Source organism: Hyla sarda, chromosome 4 (genome assembly GCF_029499605.1).
Source record: "Hyla sarda isolate aHylSar1 chromosome 4, aHylSar1.hap1, whole genome shotgun sequence".
Lineage (NCBI taxonomy): Eukaryota > Metazoa > Chordata > Amphibia > Anura > Hylidae > Hyla > Hyla sarda.
Window position 1 is genome coordinate 124,515,290 of NC_079192.1, and position 16,326 is coordinate 124,531,615.

The 16,326-nt window shown below is 40.6% G+C and overlaps 1 protein-coding gene across 3 annotated transcripts in view; it reads right to left on the reverse strand.

Annotated features, from left to right (window-relative positions):
• The window catches only part of FES (FES proto-oncogene, tyrosine kinase), a 186,668-nt gene that overhangs the window by 24,698 nt on the left and 145,644 nt on the right, over positions 1 to 16,326 (reverse strand). For all 3 annotated transcript variants that reach the window (XM_056572038.1, XM_056572037.1, XM_056572039.1), the window contains 3 exons: positions 12,270 to 12,479; positions 11,431 to 11,553; positions 1,734 to 1,787 (listed from right to left, as the gene is read on the reverse strand). In XM_056572038.1, the coding sequence (XP_056428013.1) occupies positions 1,734 to 1,787; positions 11,431 to 11,553; positions 12,270 to 12,479 (387 nt within the window). The remainder of the gene's footprint in view (positions 1 to 1,733; positions 1,788 to 11,430; positions 11,554 to 12,269; positions 12,480 to 16,326) is intronic.

Consider the following 16,326-nt stretch of genomic DNA (forward strand, 5'->3'; position numbering starts at 1 on the left):
TAACCAGTTGTCTGCTCGCTTTTTGGCCTCTAAATTCTCAGAATTAACTATAACTGGAGAATATGCACATAACAGAACTGTGTACGACTCTAGGCAGCATATCAGTCCCGTGACTGTAAGCTCTTTGCATTGCTTCAAAGTAAGAAGACCTTTGTGAAATACTGCATCTGAGAAAAAGCTCCAATTTGTTTTTCTGTTTTGTTTTGCTCTGTATATCTCTACATAAGGTTGCATTAGCCATATAGATGTACTGTAAGGCCCAGCAGAAATCTATTATGGCCCAGTATACATAATTTAAGACTGAGGTTGGGTTATTCTGATTTATTAAATTGTGTTGGGGTGTGCTGATACAGTATAATAAAACTGTGTAGTGTCTAGTAAAATTCCATACAGAGATTCTTATTTATTCATAGTTCATGTAAACAAGCATAGGGCGATGAAGCTACAGTTCATGAGATCACAGCTCAGAATTCACACTCTATAATATGTGAGCACATCCTTTGCACTGGTGGAGACACTCCGAAGGGACAAATGGGAATTGCACCCTTTAAATTAGACTACTAGTATAATAAAATATCAAAGATAGAGAGTGCAGTTCTGCCACTAAACAGCTACCCAAACTGCTAGCCAGCCTTGCCACCTAACCCCCTCTTCTTCATGAGCCGTGCAGTAGGCCTAAGAGAAGCATACACAGTCTTAACTCAGAAAGAGTCTGAGGGAAATATTACCAGCTTGTTTGGGGGCTATTTGGAGGCAACAGCCTAAAAAAACAAAACATCAAACTTATTTAGTGCTAACCCATTTATTTAACTTGGATAGGTAAGGCTTTGTTCATACCACTTTAATTTATACGCTGGATCAAGCATATACCCCTGGCTATGGCACTGTGCAGCTATACAGTGACATTAGGTGGCTGCTGAATATGTTCACCCGAATGCCTAAATTGTAGGGTGGGTACTCTTTAAAGGAAAACTGTCAGCTTTCTCCCCCGCACTAACCAGCGGTACTGGCTGGTAGTGCGGGGGGCACTGGTCAGTTTGATGCTTACCGTGCCCAGATCCGCCGCCCCGTTCGGCCCTAATCTTCTATTTTCAGGATATGCTAATGAGGTGCTAACTGGCACCGGCGGGGCTAACTGGCACTCTGACGTCAGTGCCGCTGACCACAGCACTGCCCAGCTCATCAATATTTCTCCCCTCCCTCTTCATTACAGAGCGGGGAGAAGAGGGAGAGGCGGAGCGAGGGGAGGAGTATTGATGAGCTGGGCGGCGATGCGGCCAGCGGCACTGACGTCAGAGTGCCAGTTAGCCCAGCCGGTGCCAGTTAGCACCTCATTAGCATATCCCGAAAATAGAAAATTAGGGCCCAACGGCGTGGCGGATCCGGGCACGGTAAGCATCAAACTGATCAGGGTCCCCCGCACTACCAGCCAGTACCACTCGTTAGTGCGGGGGGAGAAAGCTGACAGTTTTCCTTTAAGATTATAATGTATCTTGGCACCAGCGGGTAGATGTGCTTTTCATGTAACTAATTCTGCGATGGGCTCAGTAATAAGCTTTACACTTGATAAAGTTTTTGATATAACACATTTAATTGAATCCTGTTGTTTTAATTAAGCTTTTGTTTATTCTTTTTCTGTTTGCTTTGTTCCGGCACAGTGTTATTAGTAGCTGCCATTCATATGATGTATTCTAATGAGTTGGAATCAAATGAAAAAGCTTAGTTTTACACACCCGTCCAATCCTTTCTCCTAAGATAACTTCTTCATGCTCCAGCACCCATTTATCCTGTTTTGGAAGAAAATAAATATAAATATTATTATTTTGTAACTGCAGAGGAGGATGCATTGTAGCGCTACATCTCTTACTATTTTATTCTAGTCTGGTTTCTCTAACTTTTTAATTCCCTGAGATTCTACAGAGAAGTTTGAAATTATAAGTTCAATTTCACATTGCAACATTTTATATACTGAAGAGATAGAAAGCAACGCAATTAGAACGAAAAAACATTTTATCATTGTGACTTATTGTCATTATACAAAGCAACCAATGGATCGTGACTCATTATAATGAATGATCAAGAAATATATCTTATGGTTGACTAACGTAAACTAAGAGATAATGGATTAGAGTGCATTAATAAGATATATTAAGTAAATCTCCTGGAAGATAGGTCAATATCTTAATCCCAAAATAGCCTTTTTTCTTGCTTTCATGGCTTTTCTCTGTAAAGAAAAATATTTATACATAGAATGTATAATTGATAGTAATACTCAATGGAGGAGATTTATCAAAACTTGTGCAGAGGAAGAGTGTTGCAGTTGTCCATAATATCCAAACAGATTGCTTATTTTATTTTTGAGATGCCCTTTTAAAAATAAAATAAGCAATCTTATTGGCTGCTATGGACAACTCCACTTTTCCTATGCACAGGTTTTGATAAATCTCCCCCAATATCTCCACATTCCTAGTGGAAAAGCTGAATTAAACAGGTGTAAAAGAGCTGGGCTTATTATTTGACATGACTTGTCAAATCAGGACATGACTATAACTAAATCAAGGGTACTGTTAAGTTGGTAGAAAGGCATTTTTCTCCAAAAACATACAAAAAAAGATTTGCACAAAATAAAGCAGACACCTAATTCAAACCATAATATACATAGCTTTATTAATACAGGCTATAAGTACATTCCCACGTACAGCATCTGCTGCATATTTTGCTACATATTTTCTCCAACCGATTTTGCTACATATGGAAATCAATGGGTAGTAAAATCAGCTGCAGAAAATTTGCAGCAGATAATATATGTGTAAACGTATCCTACAGACTATTATAAAAAATTTAAAATAGAAAAACTGGGCATGGCACAATAATTGTAGGTAGCCCAACTAAGTGGTCGCATGTTTAGGCACAACAAAAGGGGAAAAGCAACACATCTATAGCTATACTGGTTTATGCTGGTCATTTGTGATATGTCCCGCATGGCAGCTTAGAAACTCTATATTGAGGTTAATCCTTGTCTATGTGCAGCTTCTGGTTTTCAGGTTGTCTTGTAGCAACATATGGTGGGTAGTTCCTCTCTCTGTGGCAACTGGGGGTTACATGACCGATATTTATTAACTTTTTGTATAATTTTCACTTCTTAATTCTGCTGCTTTCTGATGTGATTCCTCATTGGTTTATATGCACATATTGTTCAATATTTTCATGAGTTTTGTTGGCACCAATCTGTGAATTTAGTGGATTTACTCACTGTATTGCTTTATTGTTGTGAGTATAATTGTGTGCTATTTGTTTAAGATATCAGCTATTATTTTTGGCACATTATTATAGATTAGCTGGTTGCTTTCATCCTTTTTGTCTGCCATATCAAGATCATGACCTGGATTACTTATTGTTATTATACTGTATCAAGGAGTTTTCTATATTTATTTGTTTTTCAATTGTCTATAGCCTGTATTAATAAAGCTATTTAACCCCTTAAGGCCCAAGGACGCACTGGTACGTCCTTGGTCCAGCTCTCCTGATATAACGCGGGGTTACACGGTAACCTCGCATTATATCACGGCGGGCCCGGCGTCATAGTGAAGTCGGGACCGGCGCCGCTCGCTGTTAACCCTTTAGCCGCGTGCTCAGAGCTGAGCCGCGCGGCTAAAACTGAAAGTGAAAGCTGCCGGTTAACTCAGTGGACTGTTCGGGATAGCCGCGGCGAAATCGCGGCATCCCGAACAGCTTACAGGACAGCGGGAGGGCCCCTACCTGCCTCCTCGCTGTCCGATCGCCGAATGACTGCTCAGTGCCTGAGATCCAGGCATGAGCAGTCATGCGGCAGAATCGTCGATCACTGGTTTCCTATGAGAAACCATTGATCAATGATGAAGATAAGTGTGTGCAGTGTTATAGGTCCCTATGGCACCTATAACACTGCAAAAAAAAAAGTGGAAAAAAAAAGTGAATGAATATCATTTAACCCCTCCCCTTTTAAAAGTTTGAATCACCCCCCTTTCCCCATAAAAAAAAACACAGTGTAAATAAAAATAAAAATAAACTTATATGGTATCACAGCGTGCGGAAATGTCCGAATTATAAAAATATATCATTAATTAAACCGCTCGATCAATAAGTCCTATCAATGCAAAAATGGTACCGTTAAAAACTTCAGATCACGGCGCAAAAAATGAGCCCTCATACCGCCCCATACCCCCGGTCCTTAAGGGGTTAATAAAGCTGTTTAAATTGGATGTGCGCTTGTGTGATAATCCATGTTTGTGTGTTTTCTGAATTAGTTCATTTGAACATGCAACAACCTGTTTGATATTTTGCAGATTTATTATAAAGCTATTTATTACAATTTTACAAAGCCAAAATATTTCAGAGAATGTCATCATACATATTGGTGCAGCTCAACTGAAGCGCTCATAATTCAATGTTTTTGGGAGTTTGGGGGGAGGAGGGGGGGGGGGGGGGGAACTGGAGTAGCTGAACTTTATTTGGATGTTGTAATTGGTTTAATTAAAACCCAGAACCTCAGTACTACAGGGAAACATAATGACCACTAAGCCACCATGCTGCCCATAGATAACATCAACGGTGGTTTGTAAGAGAGGAACTTATTCTATTTATAGGTTTGGGTAAGATTTCAGTAAACTGATAATGAACGTTTCTTCAGATACTGATAATCAATAACATATTTCTCTTTTATGATAAGTGACATACTGCGGTTTTCATATGTGGCTCATGCAAATGTATATCATACAGGTTAAATAGCTGTTGGTTGAACAACTATTCTTTTGACAGCTATCCAGGACCTATAGCCACCTTAAAAAAATTAAAGATTGAGCTTTCTATAATGTATATTTTGCTAACTGGCTGAGGTATTAGCTGTAGCATTTGAGGTCTAATAAATAACTAGAAAACAAAATTTCTACATTTCCTTCCTCCTATGTCAGCTTAATATTAGTGTATTAATCAATAGTATAAAATATAATTCTGAGGAATTTCATCAGAACAATGTAAAATGTATGCAAATACATATTAAAATGAGCATATTCAAAAGTTCACAACTCTACATTTAAATTGATTCTACTCAAGAAAGCAATTTCCTGTACCCTATCAAGGGCATGGAAGAGATCAAAAGGTTGAATTATTAATGTAACGCATATAAAAATATATTAACAAGTCATATAATGGTTCTGCATAGCCTAATGGAATTTATGAGTAATGGCGGAATATGCCATATTATCATGTAAGGAATGCTAAGTAACCTCACAAGAAACAACCACTTCATATAGTTTTAAAAGACTATCATTTTATAGAATCAATAAGAGCTTCATAACCTAAAATATTACCTGTGTTACAAAACTACATTTATATAATTAGCACATGGATGTTGTATAAACAAATATGTAGGAAATGTTTAATTAAGATCTATTACAAAAGTATATACAGCCTTTAGGCTGGGTTTAAAAATAAAGGGGTTAGCATTTCCCGGGAAACACTCACACCTAGGGTTTGTAGGAGAGGCCTCACTAGGTGTGAATTCCTCCTCTCCATGCTTAAATTCGACTGTCCAGCTTCTTCTTCCCTCCAAAGAGATCATCTCCATACTGGCTTTCCTGGACTCTGGCTCTGCGGGAAACTTTATTGATGCCTCCCTAGTTTCGTCTGCCAGTGTTCCACCTCCTGAAACCCCTGTACATCTCTACGGTCAATGGAGAAAAAATGGACTGTACCGTGCTATACCGCACAGAGGGAGAGTCCTGCATAAGGAGAACTTGTCCTTCTACATACTTCCACACTCTACTTCTCCTCTCCTGCTTGGTCTACCTTGGTTACAGCTCCATGCTCCACAGCTGGATTGGTAAACTGGAGAAGTTCTTCGCTGGGGTCAACATTGCAACAGCCATTGTACCCATGTACGTGTAACTAAGTTGGAACCATCTACTAGACCTCTACCCAGTCTGCCTTCCTTCCTCCAGGACTTTGCTGACGTCTTCAGCTAAAAGCAAGCTGAAGTATTGCCTCCACACCGTCCCTACGATTGCCCTATAGATTTACTGCCTAGCACCACTCCTCCCAGAGGCAGAATTTACCCCTGTCTGTCCCTGAAACCCAGGCCATAGCAGACTACATCCAAGAAAACCTTCGGAAGGGGATTATCAGGAAGTCCTCTTCCCCTGCCGGAGCCGGGTTCTTCTTCGTGGAGACAAAAGACGGTTCTTTGCAACCTTGCATCAATTATCGAGATCTTCTATACTCCTGTGTCGTTGTCTATTTGGATGACATACTCATCTATTCGCCCAATATTCAATCCCATCGCTCCCACCTCTGCCAAGTCTTACAGCGTCTCCGTGAAAATTTTCTCTATGCCAAACTTGAATACTGCACTTTTGAAAAAAACAGTCTTCCTTTCTTGGGCTATATTGTTACAAGTCAAGGTCTCCAAATGGATCCCGACAAGTTTTCTGCAGTTCTGGACTGGCCACAACCTTCTGGTTTGAAAGCAACGCAGCGCTTCCTTGGTTTTGACAACTACTATCGGGAATTTATTCCTCACTACTCTACTCTGGTAGCTCTCATCGTCTCGCTTACCAAAAAGACGGCTAATCCAAAACATGTGGACACCAGAGGCTGAAGATGCTTTTAAACAGTTGAAGTTTGCCTTTGCTTCTGCTCCTGTTTTATCTAGACCTGATTCTAACAAGCCATTTTTCTTGGAAGTGGATGCTTCCTCAGTTGGAGCTGGGGCAGTATTAACACAAAAATCTACTAAGGGAAGAACTTTAACCTGCGGCTTTTTCTCTAAAACCTTCTCCCCTGCGGAGAGAAATTATACTATCGGAGATCACAAGCTCTTAGCCAGAGCGAAGAGTGGCGTCACCTCTTGGAAGGTTCGGTACATCCTGTTACAATTTATTCAGACCACAAGAATTAGCTTTATCTTCAGTCAGCCCATCATCTCAACCCACGACAGGCCCGATGTTCTTCATTTTTCTCCAGATTCAACTTCTTCATCCACTTCCGTCCTGCGGAAAAGAATGTTTGAGCTGACGTCCTTTCCAGGTCCTAAGATGTGCACGACGGTGAATCTCTTCCACAGCATATTATCTCGCCGGAACGTCTCCTTTCTACAGCACCAGCAAGTCTCCAACATCTGCCTCCTGGAAAGACTTACGTATCACCTCGTATAAAACTCAGAGTCTTGAAATGGGGAAATTCTTCTCTTCTGGCCGGCCGGCCATCCTGGTATTCCTTAGTTCCTACAGCTCATCTCCAGACATTATTGGGGGCCAACCTTGAAAATTGATGTTGTTGATTTTGTTCGGTCCTGCTCAGTCTGTGCCCAGGACAAGACTCCCCGTTCCAAGCCAGCAGGTCTGCTTCAGCCCTTGCCAGTTCCTGAGCTTCCTTGGACCGATATAGTCATGGACTTCATTACAGACCTTCCATCTTCCTATGGTAATAATATTCAGAAGAAGAGTGTAATGTCCGGCACTGCTGCTGATATTCTCATGGGCTTGGACTATGGGACGTGTAGGAGTGTTCCCGAAGTGTTGGTGGTGCTCTGACTGGTAATAGCAAATCACAAATCTTGAAGCAGAGAAAAATAGTGAAAAAAGTCGGCAGACTCACCATGGACTACTTTTTCAGGGTGGTTTCTTTATTGCATACTCACATATAAAAACTGATACAAAAGGCGGGAGAGAAGGATCACGGTGGGGGGTATTCACTGTCAGACAGTGAATACCCCCCACCGTGATCCTTCTCTCCCTCCTTTTGTATGAGTTTTTATATGTGAGTATGCAATAAAGAAACCACCCTGAAAAAGAAGTCCATGGTGAGTCTGCCAACTTTTTTCACTATTTTTCTCTGCTTCAAGATTCCTATGGTAATACTTTCATATGGGTGGTAGTGGATCGATTTTCTAAAATGGCTCATTTTGTACCGCTACCTGGTCTCCCATCAGCACCACAGCTTGCCAAGCATTTTCTTCAACATATCTTTCATTTGCATGGACTCCCTTCACATATTTTTTTCCGACCGAGGGGTCCAGTTCGTCTCTAAATTCTGGCAGGCCCTATGCTCATGTCTACAAATTAAGTTGGATTTCTCCTCGGCTTACCATCCTCAATCTAATGGACAGGTTGAGAGGGTGAATCAGGTTTTAGGAAACTATCTACGCCATTTCAGTTCTGCGTGTCAAGATGACTGGGTCAATCTGCTTCCTTGGACAGAGTTCTCCTACAACCACAAGGACTCCGATTCCACAGGTGCTTCACCCTTCTTTGTGGTCTATGGACTTCACCCTCATCCTCCTCATCCCTTGTCATTATCCGTTTCAAGATACCCAGTTATGAACTAGGTCCTTGTTATTTATGTCCCTAGAAAGTCAAGAAATGACTCAATCCTGTGGCTTATTCCCTCCATCTTCCCTCCTCTCTCCGGATCCCGAATTCCTTCCATGTTTCCCTCCTGAAACCAGCCATCTTCAACCATTTTACTCAAAGGGTTATCTCTCCTTCTCCCATCTCTGGCACCTCAGAAGTTTATGTTGTCAAGGAAATCTTAGACTCTAAGTTTGTCAGAGGAAAACGCTTCTTTCTTGTTGATTGGGAAGGTTTCGGTCCGGAGGAGAGGTCTTGGGAGCCGCAGGACAATATCCTGGACAAAGACCTTCTCAAAAAATTCCTGAGCAGCAAAAGGAGGGGGCGACCAAAGGGGGGGGCGGGTACTGTTACAGCTTGCGTTCCGGCCGCACATGTCGCCCGCGAGCGCATTGTCCCTGCTCCCGGCGTGGCCTGGGAATCCCGGCCCGTCACTTACCTGCTTCCCCTGACTCCTCTGCTAGTGTGTTTCAGCTCCGGAGTGCATGTACCCATCCCGTAGGGCGTGCGCGGTGGAGCTTTAAAATTTAATGGGCCAGTGTGCCCATAATTATCACTCTCACCTGACACTATTCTTTAAAGTCCCTGCAACTCCCCCACTTCTTTGCCGGATCTTTAGTGCCATTTGCCTGAGAGAAAGCGTTCCTATTGCCTGTTTGCCATTCCCGGGTATCCAGACCTTCCTGCTATGTTTTTTGACTATGAACCTTTGCCGCCTGTCTTGACCTTCTGCCACGTTTGACTAAGCTACAGCCTCATCCTTCGGTACCTCGCCTTGCCCAGTTACCTATGTGGTCGAGTCATGTCGGGGGTAGCGACTCGGGTGTCGCCTGCCGCAGCAAGCCCATCCTGCCTTGCGGTGGGCTCTGGTGAAGACTCCGCTCCCCGATACGGTCCGAGTCATCAGCCACACAGGTTGAGGATCCACTTCTAGCTTCGTGAAAGCCTATAAAATGTGTTACATGTGATAAACAATTGTTAAAAGCATAATGCCATAGGTTCCAGATGCAACAAATGATTGGGATGACCCAACAGTACAATGTATAGGGACCTGCAGTTTCCCTTGATTGCTGGAATACCATGGCAATGTTTAAAAACAATAACAAATCTTTTTGCTTTTAAACATTGCCATGGTATTCCAGCAATAAAAGGGAAACTGCAGGTCCTTATACATTGTACTGTTGGGTGATCCCAATCATTTGTTACATCTGGAACCTATGGCATTATGCTTTTAACAATTGTTTGTCACTTGTAACACAATTTTAAATTAAAGACAATAAATGTAACATTTTTGGGGAGTTTTCCCATATAGGGATCTTGTGCCCTGGGCCATGAGCCCTGGGTTTTCTGGTGTAATTTTTTTTGTTTATGCCATTGACTGTGCGGTTAAATTAACATTATATTTTAATAGTTTGGGCATGAGTCCCACAGCCTGAGCATTAAAGAATAACTCTGGTATGTAACAACTTATCCCCTATCCTAAGGATAGGTGATAAGTGTTAGATCGTTGGGTGTCCGACTGCTGGGGCCTCCAGGTTCTCCCAAACCGAAATGAGCATTTTTGACCACAGCACGAAGCTGTGGCCGACACGCTCCCTCCATGCAGTTCTATAGCAGAGCTGGAGATTGCTGAAAGCAGCTCTCCGACTCTCCCATAGAGCTGCATGGAGGGGGCGTGTTGGCAACCGCTTCCTGCGGTGGTCGAAAAGGATCATTTCATGCAGGCAGCCGGGGCGCCATTCAGGAGATCGCGGGGGGCCCTGGCGGTCGGACCCCTGCTATCTAACACTTATCCCCTATCCTTAGGATAGGGGATAAGTTGTTACATAATGGAGTTATCCTTTAACCTATGTAATAAGACATGGGGGCAGTTTGAGGTCTAAACTGCACAGGTTTCCTCTAACTTCTTCCCTTCCACTAACCAATGGGAATGAATATCACAAGGCGTGGTACCATTAACCCCTTTACTACTCTATACTAAAGACATTTTCTGAAAAGACAACTGCAAACATTTTTTACAGTCATTATTTACATTAAAGTGTTTAATAAAACATTTACTAAAAGTTAAGTTTTAGGGCATGTGAAAAAATTGGATGTATTCTGGTTTACCAGTTGTCTGTGTCTGCTTCTTGGCAAATCATGTTATGCCATATAGGTATTTTCACCTTCCACCGACTAAACAAAGATAAACAAGTATAACAAAATACAAAAACAATAGGGAGTGTAGACATTGCTTTGCTTGAGACAATTAAACACAGCTGTTCATAATGCTTCATTAACATTTCTAGTATTTCTCTGACTATACTAATGTTTTAGAATATTTTTTGTAATTGTACATAAAAAAAATCACTTTAAGATATTAATCAAAACCATTACAACATATAAGACTGTACTAAATTTATTGTACCTAAGCTAATTTGAAATTCCCACATGTCAAATATTGTTCACATTTAAGCACATCTTTTCCCTTGCTACCAGTGCATTTTTGTGACATATCCAGCCTCATGATGTTAAACACAGTTGTAGGAAGAAAGTGATCTCATGCATATTAAAGCAAAATGAGACGTTTCCGCGCTGTATGGTCATTTGTTAAAGGCTCTAACAGCTGTCATTAAAATGGAACAAGTGAATCTAACACATGAAGTGAAAAATAAGAAATAAAGTGTGTTCCTCGTTCTCTGCTCTAATATACCCATTGGAAAGTTGGGCAACAGCTAGAGAATAACTTGGGATAAAGATATCTAAATGATTTAATAGAGGAAACAGCTGTTACTATGGAATAACTGGTGAAACAAAATGGATTGCACAAATGTTTGATCAAATTTAAAAGCAAAATCATATGTAAACTGATAAGTGATATGAGAATGTCTATATTTTCCATTATATTCTTTTTTAAAGAAAGCTACATCTTGTAAGGTATGAAAAGATGGTCTTAGTAAATCTTCTTAATGTCCTTTGGCATTCATTTAAACTTAACAATATGTCATTGAAAGAAAACCTCTATTGATAGATGTATGCAGATATTCTTTTATTATTTTAATATTACCTTTACAATGGCTTTATTTAATATAACACCACTCCTCTTGGTGACCACTTGCTTTGTCTTGAGAAAATTGTCAATTAACAATGGGATGGTAGGAAATGATTCTCCTTCCAGTCTGTAAAGGTTCTGTTAAATTGAAAAGAAAAGGCAATATTGATTTCACGATTTTGGTTAACTTTAACTGCATAAAATGAATACACTTATTAAATACATGATTTGTGGTCAAGAGTAAAAACTTTGTTCATTACACAAACTGTACATTAACGGTTATACAAAATAAAGTTTAAAAGTACAGTAAAATGTGTTCAATTTGCATCAATGGGGATTGAGCCGGATTATCAAAAATGTCTACTTTTGGATAAATGGGCAATCATATGGATAGTATGACTCAAAGCAAAGTTTTATTTTTCCAACCTGCCTTAGAAAAATGACAGCTTATGGCTATGGGCAGCACTTCTGTTTTCATTTGTTTTCTAATCTGAGTTTCTTCATCAGTTCTTTGGAATAAGACCTTATTTTAGGGAACGCAGCTACCTTATCATTGTGTATTTAAATTTTTACCCTATGATGGATCAATTAGTTAATAAGCTTTCTGTCGCTTACTATGACTAGTTAGTTCTGAATGTATCTAAAGATGTTGTGTTAAGGTCCATTATTTTTACCCTCCATGGTTACATGAGGCAAGAACCAGAGACATGGACCAATGTACTTAAGTAACACTGAAAAAGAACAGAGGTGCTTTCCTCACTGCAGAGTTTAAGTAAAAAGGTGAAAGGGTTAACATTTTCTTGTGAAATCACAGAAATGAGAACAAGACATCTTGAGTAGACCTCATCACTTACATCTATGCACTGAATGATGAAATGCCTCGGCTGATTTTCCCACAATACAGACAGCACATATTCTTGTTTCCCTTGGCTTTCACGAACAAGGAAATCTCCATTGTTTGTTAACAATCCTAAGACTTCAGTTCGCGGAATGGCACCATGGTACCAGCTCTGTTGACTAAGCGGCTTTTGGACATCTGGAACCAATAGTAAAAGAGGTGGTAGCTGTAGAAAATGAATGAGATTAAAGCATTATGATCACTTCTACCTGTTATTACAGTAAGTCACTAATGCATTTCATGATCAACAAAATTGGTCAACAGAATAAAATACAACACACACTAAAACACATAGATTAAAATAAAGTTCCTCCTATTTAAACATTTTATATAAGGAAACAAGATAAACAAAAAATGGTATACACAAAACAAGAAGCATTAAAAAAAACACAACCAGGAATTGACTAAAATGGTTATGTATGGGGTATTTGGTTAGGAGTCCAACAACCAAGCATGAAATCGACATCAGATTGAACAATTAAAAAAACGGAAACCCAAGGAACAACAGAAGATACGAAACATTGTAGAGAGGGATCAAGTAGTATACTGATAATTCGCTGGGAAGCAGGGATCCTGTACTTGTATAAATGAAATAAATACACAAATGATGGCCAACGATCATTAAAACAAATGTGACTTAAGAAAATGAAAACACATGAAAAAAACAAAAACAAAGAAGGAGGAGGCGTAAGTCAAGGGAAGAAAAATGGATACTACACTGCAGAGAGGCCAAAAGAGTGGTCGAATCTAGTCTTACAACATCTTACTATAAAAAGCAGTTTCTGCAGGAGTTAGTGCTATCAGCAACTTCATGAACTGCAGCTGCGACCATTCTCTCAAAGTGGGGGTTCAGGCAATATCCACATGCATGGAATAATCATTTACGCCACCTGCAGTAAATAACGTTTTAAGCAATGCTTGTATTTAAAGTGATAAGTCAAACAAAAATAATTCTCACCTCTGAAGAGGTAGGGACCATACTGACTTTAACCACTCGAATTATATGTAGGACAGTGAACTAAAAGTTACTATAGGAGAGACACTCCCACCAAATATAGGACATGGTGTCTACTGAGTCTGCAGTGCCAACAGACATCTGGAACGGTCAGATACCAATGATGGAGCTGGGCAAAGAATCGTGTCATTAGTTTATTGTGTCCTATAACCGATTTATCTTTGGGAAAAAGAAAAACACTTCAGCCACTGAGAGGGTGTGAATTGTTTATTCAGTTCTTCCTCCCATGCATCAGAGAATGGAGGTAAGGCAGAGGGAAAATCAGAAAATAACATCTTGTAGACTAATGAGTGTGGGGAGCTAATGACAAAAGTATTCAAAGGAAGTCAGATTACAATGTAAATTTTTTTTTTCACCAATTGACCAATGCGTAAAAGTCTGTAACTGGAATTATTCATAAAGTGCGCATCTACGAGGAGTGCCTTACAGCAGTATGGATAGGAGTGGTAACATACCATCATTGGAAATGACATAAGTGAAGGGAACAGGCTTTTGTTTAGTGCCGGTGCCTCCTAGGAAGCATCATGCTCAGAGTCCAAGGGGAAAAGCTGGATGATTCGCAATTGGAAAGAGGGGACTTGTGGAATCCACCATAGATTCACACCCCTACCCCTTAATTCCCTGGTTGGACATATGTCTTTTTTCGACTGTACTAACTATGATTTACCTGTCACAGAGGGACATAAAGCTGAGAATGTCTTAACCAAGGTAAGTTTAAAGCCAATTTAGGCTGTATTTGTGAGAGGGGCGGTAGTGTCTCCACCCCTCTGCACATATGGGCAGGGCTATAAGGGTTCGTGGGTGGGAGCAGGGGTATATAACACCCCTGCCTCCTACTGGACGGGCGTTCTTGACGTGTGCGGTACCCTCCCAACCCTCCCCTTTTTTCTTCATTCATCTATTACAGGATATGTTCAGCTAAAGAGGAATCAAAACAGCATCCTAAAGCTGCCATCTGAACTTTTAAGGTACTCATAGAAAGACCTTTCTCGAACCCCTCTTGGAGAAAGTCTAGTATTCTAGGGATGTCTGGGAGAACCACACCATGAAATACATTTCTTCCAGTATCTTAAATATATAGAAGAAAATGAACCTTTTTTTACTTTTTAACAAAGTACTAACCACTTTACTAGAAAGTCCTTTCTTAAGTAGGATCTGCCTTTCAAGAGCCATGCTGTTAACTGTAGGGTTTCTAGGTCTTGATAACATAGAGGTCCCTGTGTCAGAAGATTCTTCACCTGAGGAAGCCGGATCGGATCTGTTACAGAGAGAAGATTTAGGAGACTGAACCTACCTCTCTTGGGCCACCAAGGAGCTATGAAGATGACATAAATTTTCTCCAATTTAATCTTTTGGAGTGCTTTCAGGATGAGAGGCAGAGGAGGAAATGCATAAGCAAGAGGAAAGTCCCAAACTTGTTGAAGGGCATGTACTGCAAGAGGTTTCTCTCCCGGAGAGAGAGAAGAAGTTCTGGACTTTGCAATTTTCCTTGCCGGCAAATAGATCTATTTCCGGATTCCCCCAAACTCTCACCAGTGACTGAAAAACTTGAGAATTTAGTTCCCATTCTCCAGGATCCACTTAGTTCCGGCTTAGGAAGTCTGCTTCCTGATTTTCTACATCCCTCAGGGTTGAGAACATTTTTATCTGCCCATATGAAATTTTTTGAGGATAGATCCCATGTCTTGTCCCCCTTGATGGTTGAGAAAGGCCACTATGGTTATATTGTCGGAATATACCTTTACATGATGTTTTTTTAAGAGATGTTCTGAAGCTTTTAATGCCATTAAAGCTGCCTTCAATTCCCGAAAGTTGGAGGAGTGACATCGGGTTTTCTAGGACCAGGAACCTTGAAGATGAAGGTGCTCGATGTGAGCACCCCAAAGACTCGCGTCTTTTGTCACCATAACAGCAGGAGAGAATCCGTTAAATTCCCATAGAGAGATTCTTTTTCATCAGCCACCAAGCTAATGAGGCTTTTACCTGATGTGGTATCTGTAATCTCTTCACTAGGGACAGTTGGGATCTGTCCCACACTTTCAAGATTAGGGATTGGAGAGGTCTCGAATGGCTTTGAGCCCAAGGTACTGCTGGTATGCAGGATGTCATTGATCCAAAGGCTGACATGGCTGTTCAATTTTCTCTGTATTAGATCTTTTATTTTCAGCTGAAGGGAGATAATCTTGTCTTCTGGGAGAAAGGTCTTTTGTTTCTCCAAGTCTAAGATAATGCCCAGAAACAACTTCTTCCTTGCTGGAATTAGGTCTGACTTCTGCCAGTTTATGATCCAGCCGAGGTTTTGAAGACAGGACAACCTTAGAAGAAGGTGCTGATGAAGCATTTCTTTTGACTGGGCAATAATCAGTAAGTTGTCAAAGTAAGGAATTATTAAAATTCCTTTTTGTCTCAGGGGAGCAATCACCTCTACCATTACTTTCGTAAAAATCCTCGGGGCAGAGGATATTCTGAAAGGAAGGGCCTGAAATTGAAAATGAAGGGTAGAGTGATTGTATCGAAATGCAAACCTGAGACATTTTTGGTAGGTGAAAGTAGGCATCTTTTAGATCGATGGTACACATCCAGGAGTCTCTTTGTATCAGAGGTATGGCTGTCTTCACGGTCTCCATCTTGAACCTTTTGTAAGAAATAAACTTGTTTCGATTTTTTTGAATTATAATTGTTCTGAAGGTGCCGTTTGGCTTGGGCACCAAAAAGAGATGGGAATAGTGACCCAGACCTTGTTCCAAGATGGGGACCGGAATGACAGATCCTAGAGACAAAATATCCTTTATGTCTGAAAAAAGACATTCATTTAAGGTGTCTGATCCAAGATTTGTAAAAGAGGAGGAAGGCTGATAAACTCTATTCTGTATCCCTTATATATGGAATTTAGAATGAAGGGATTTTATGTGATCTGAGACCTCCAGCAAATGGCTCTATAACTCCTCTAACCAAATGAATAGAGACCTGGCTACAGTAGTAGCCACAATATTGGGGT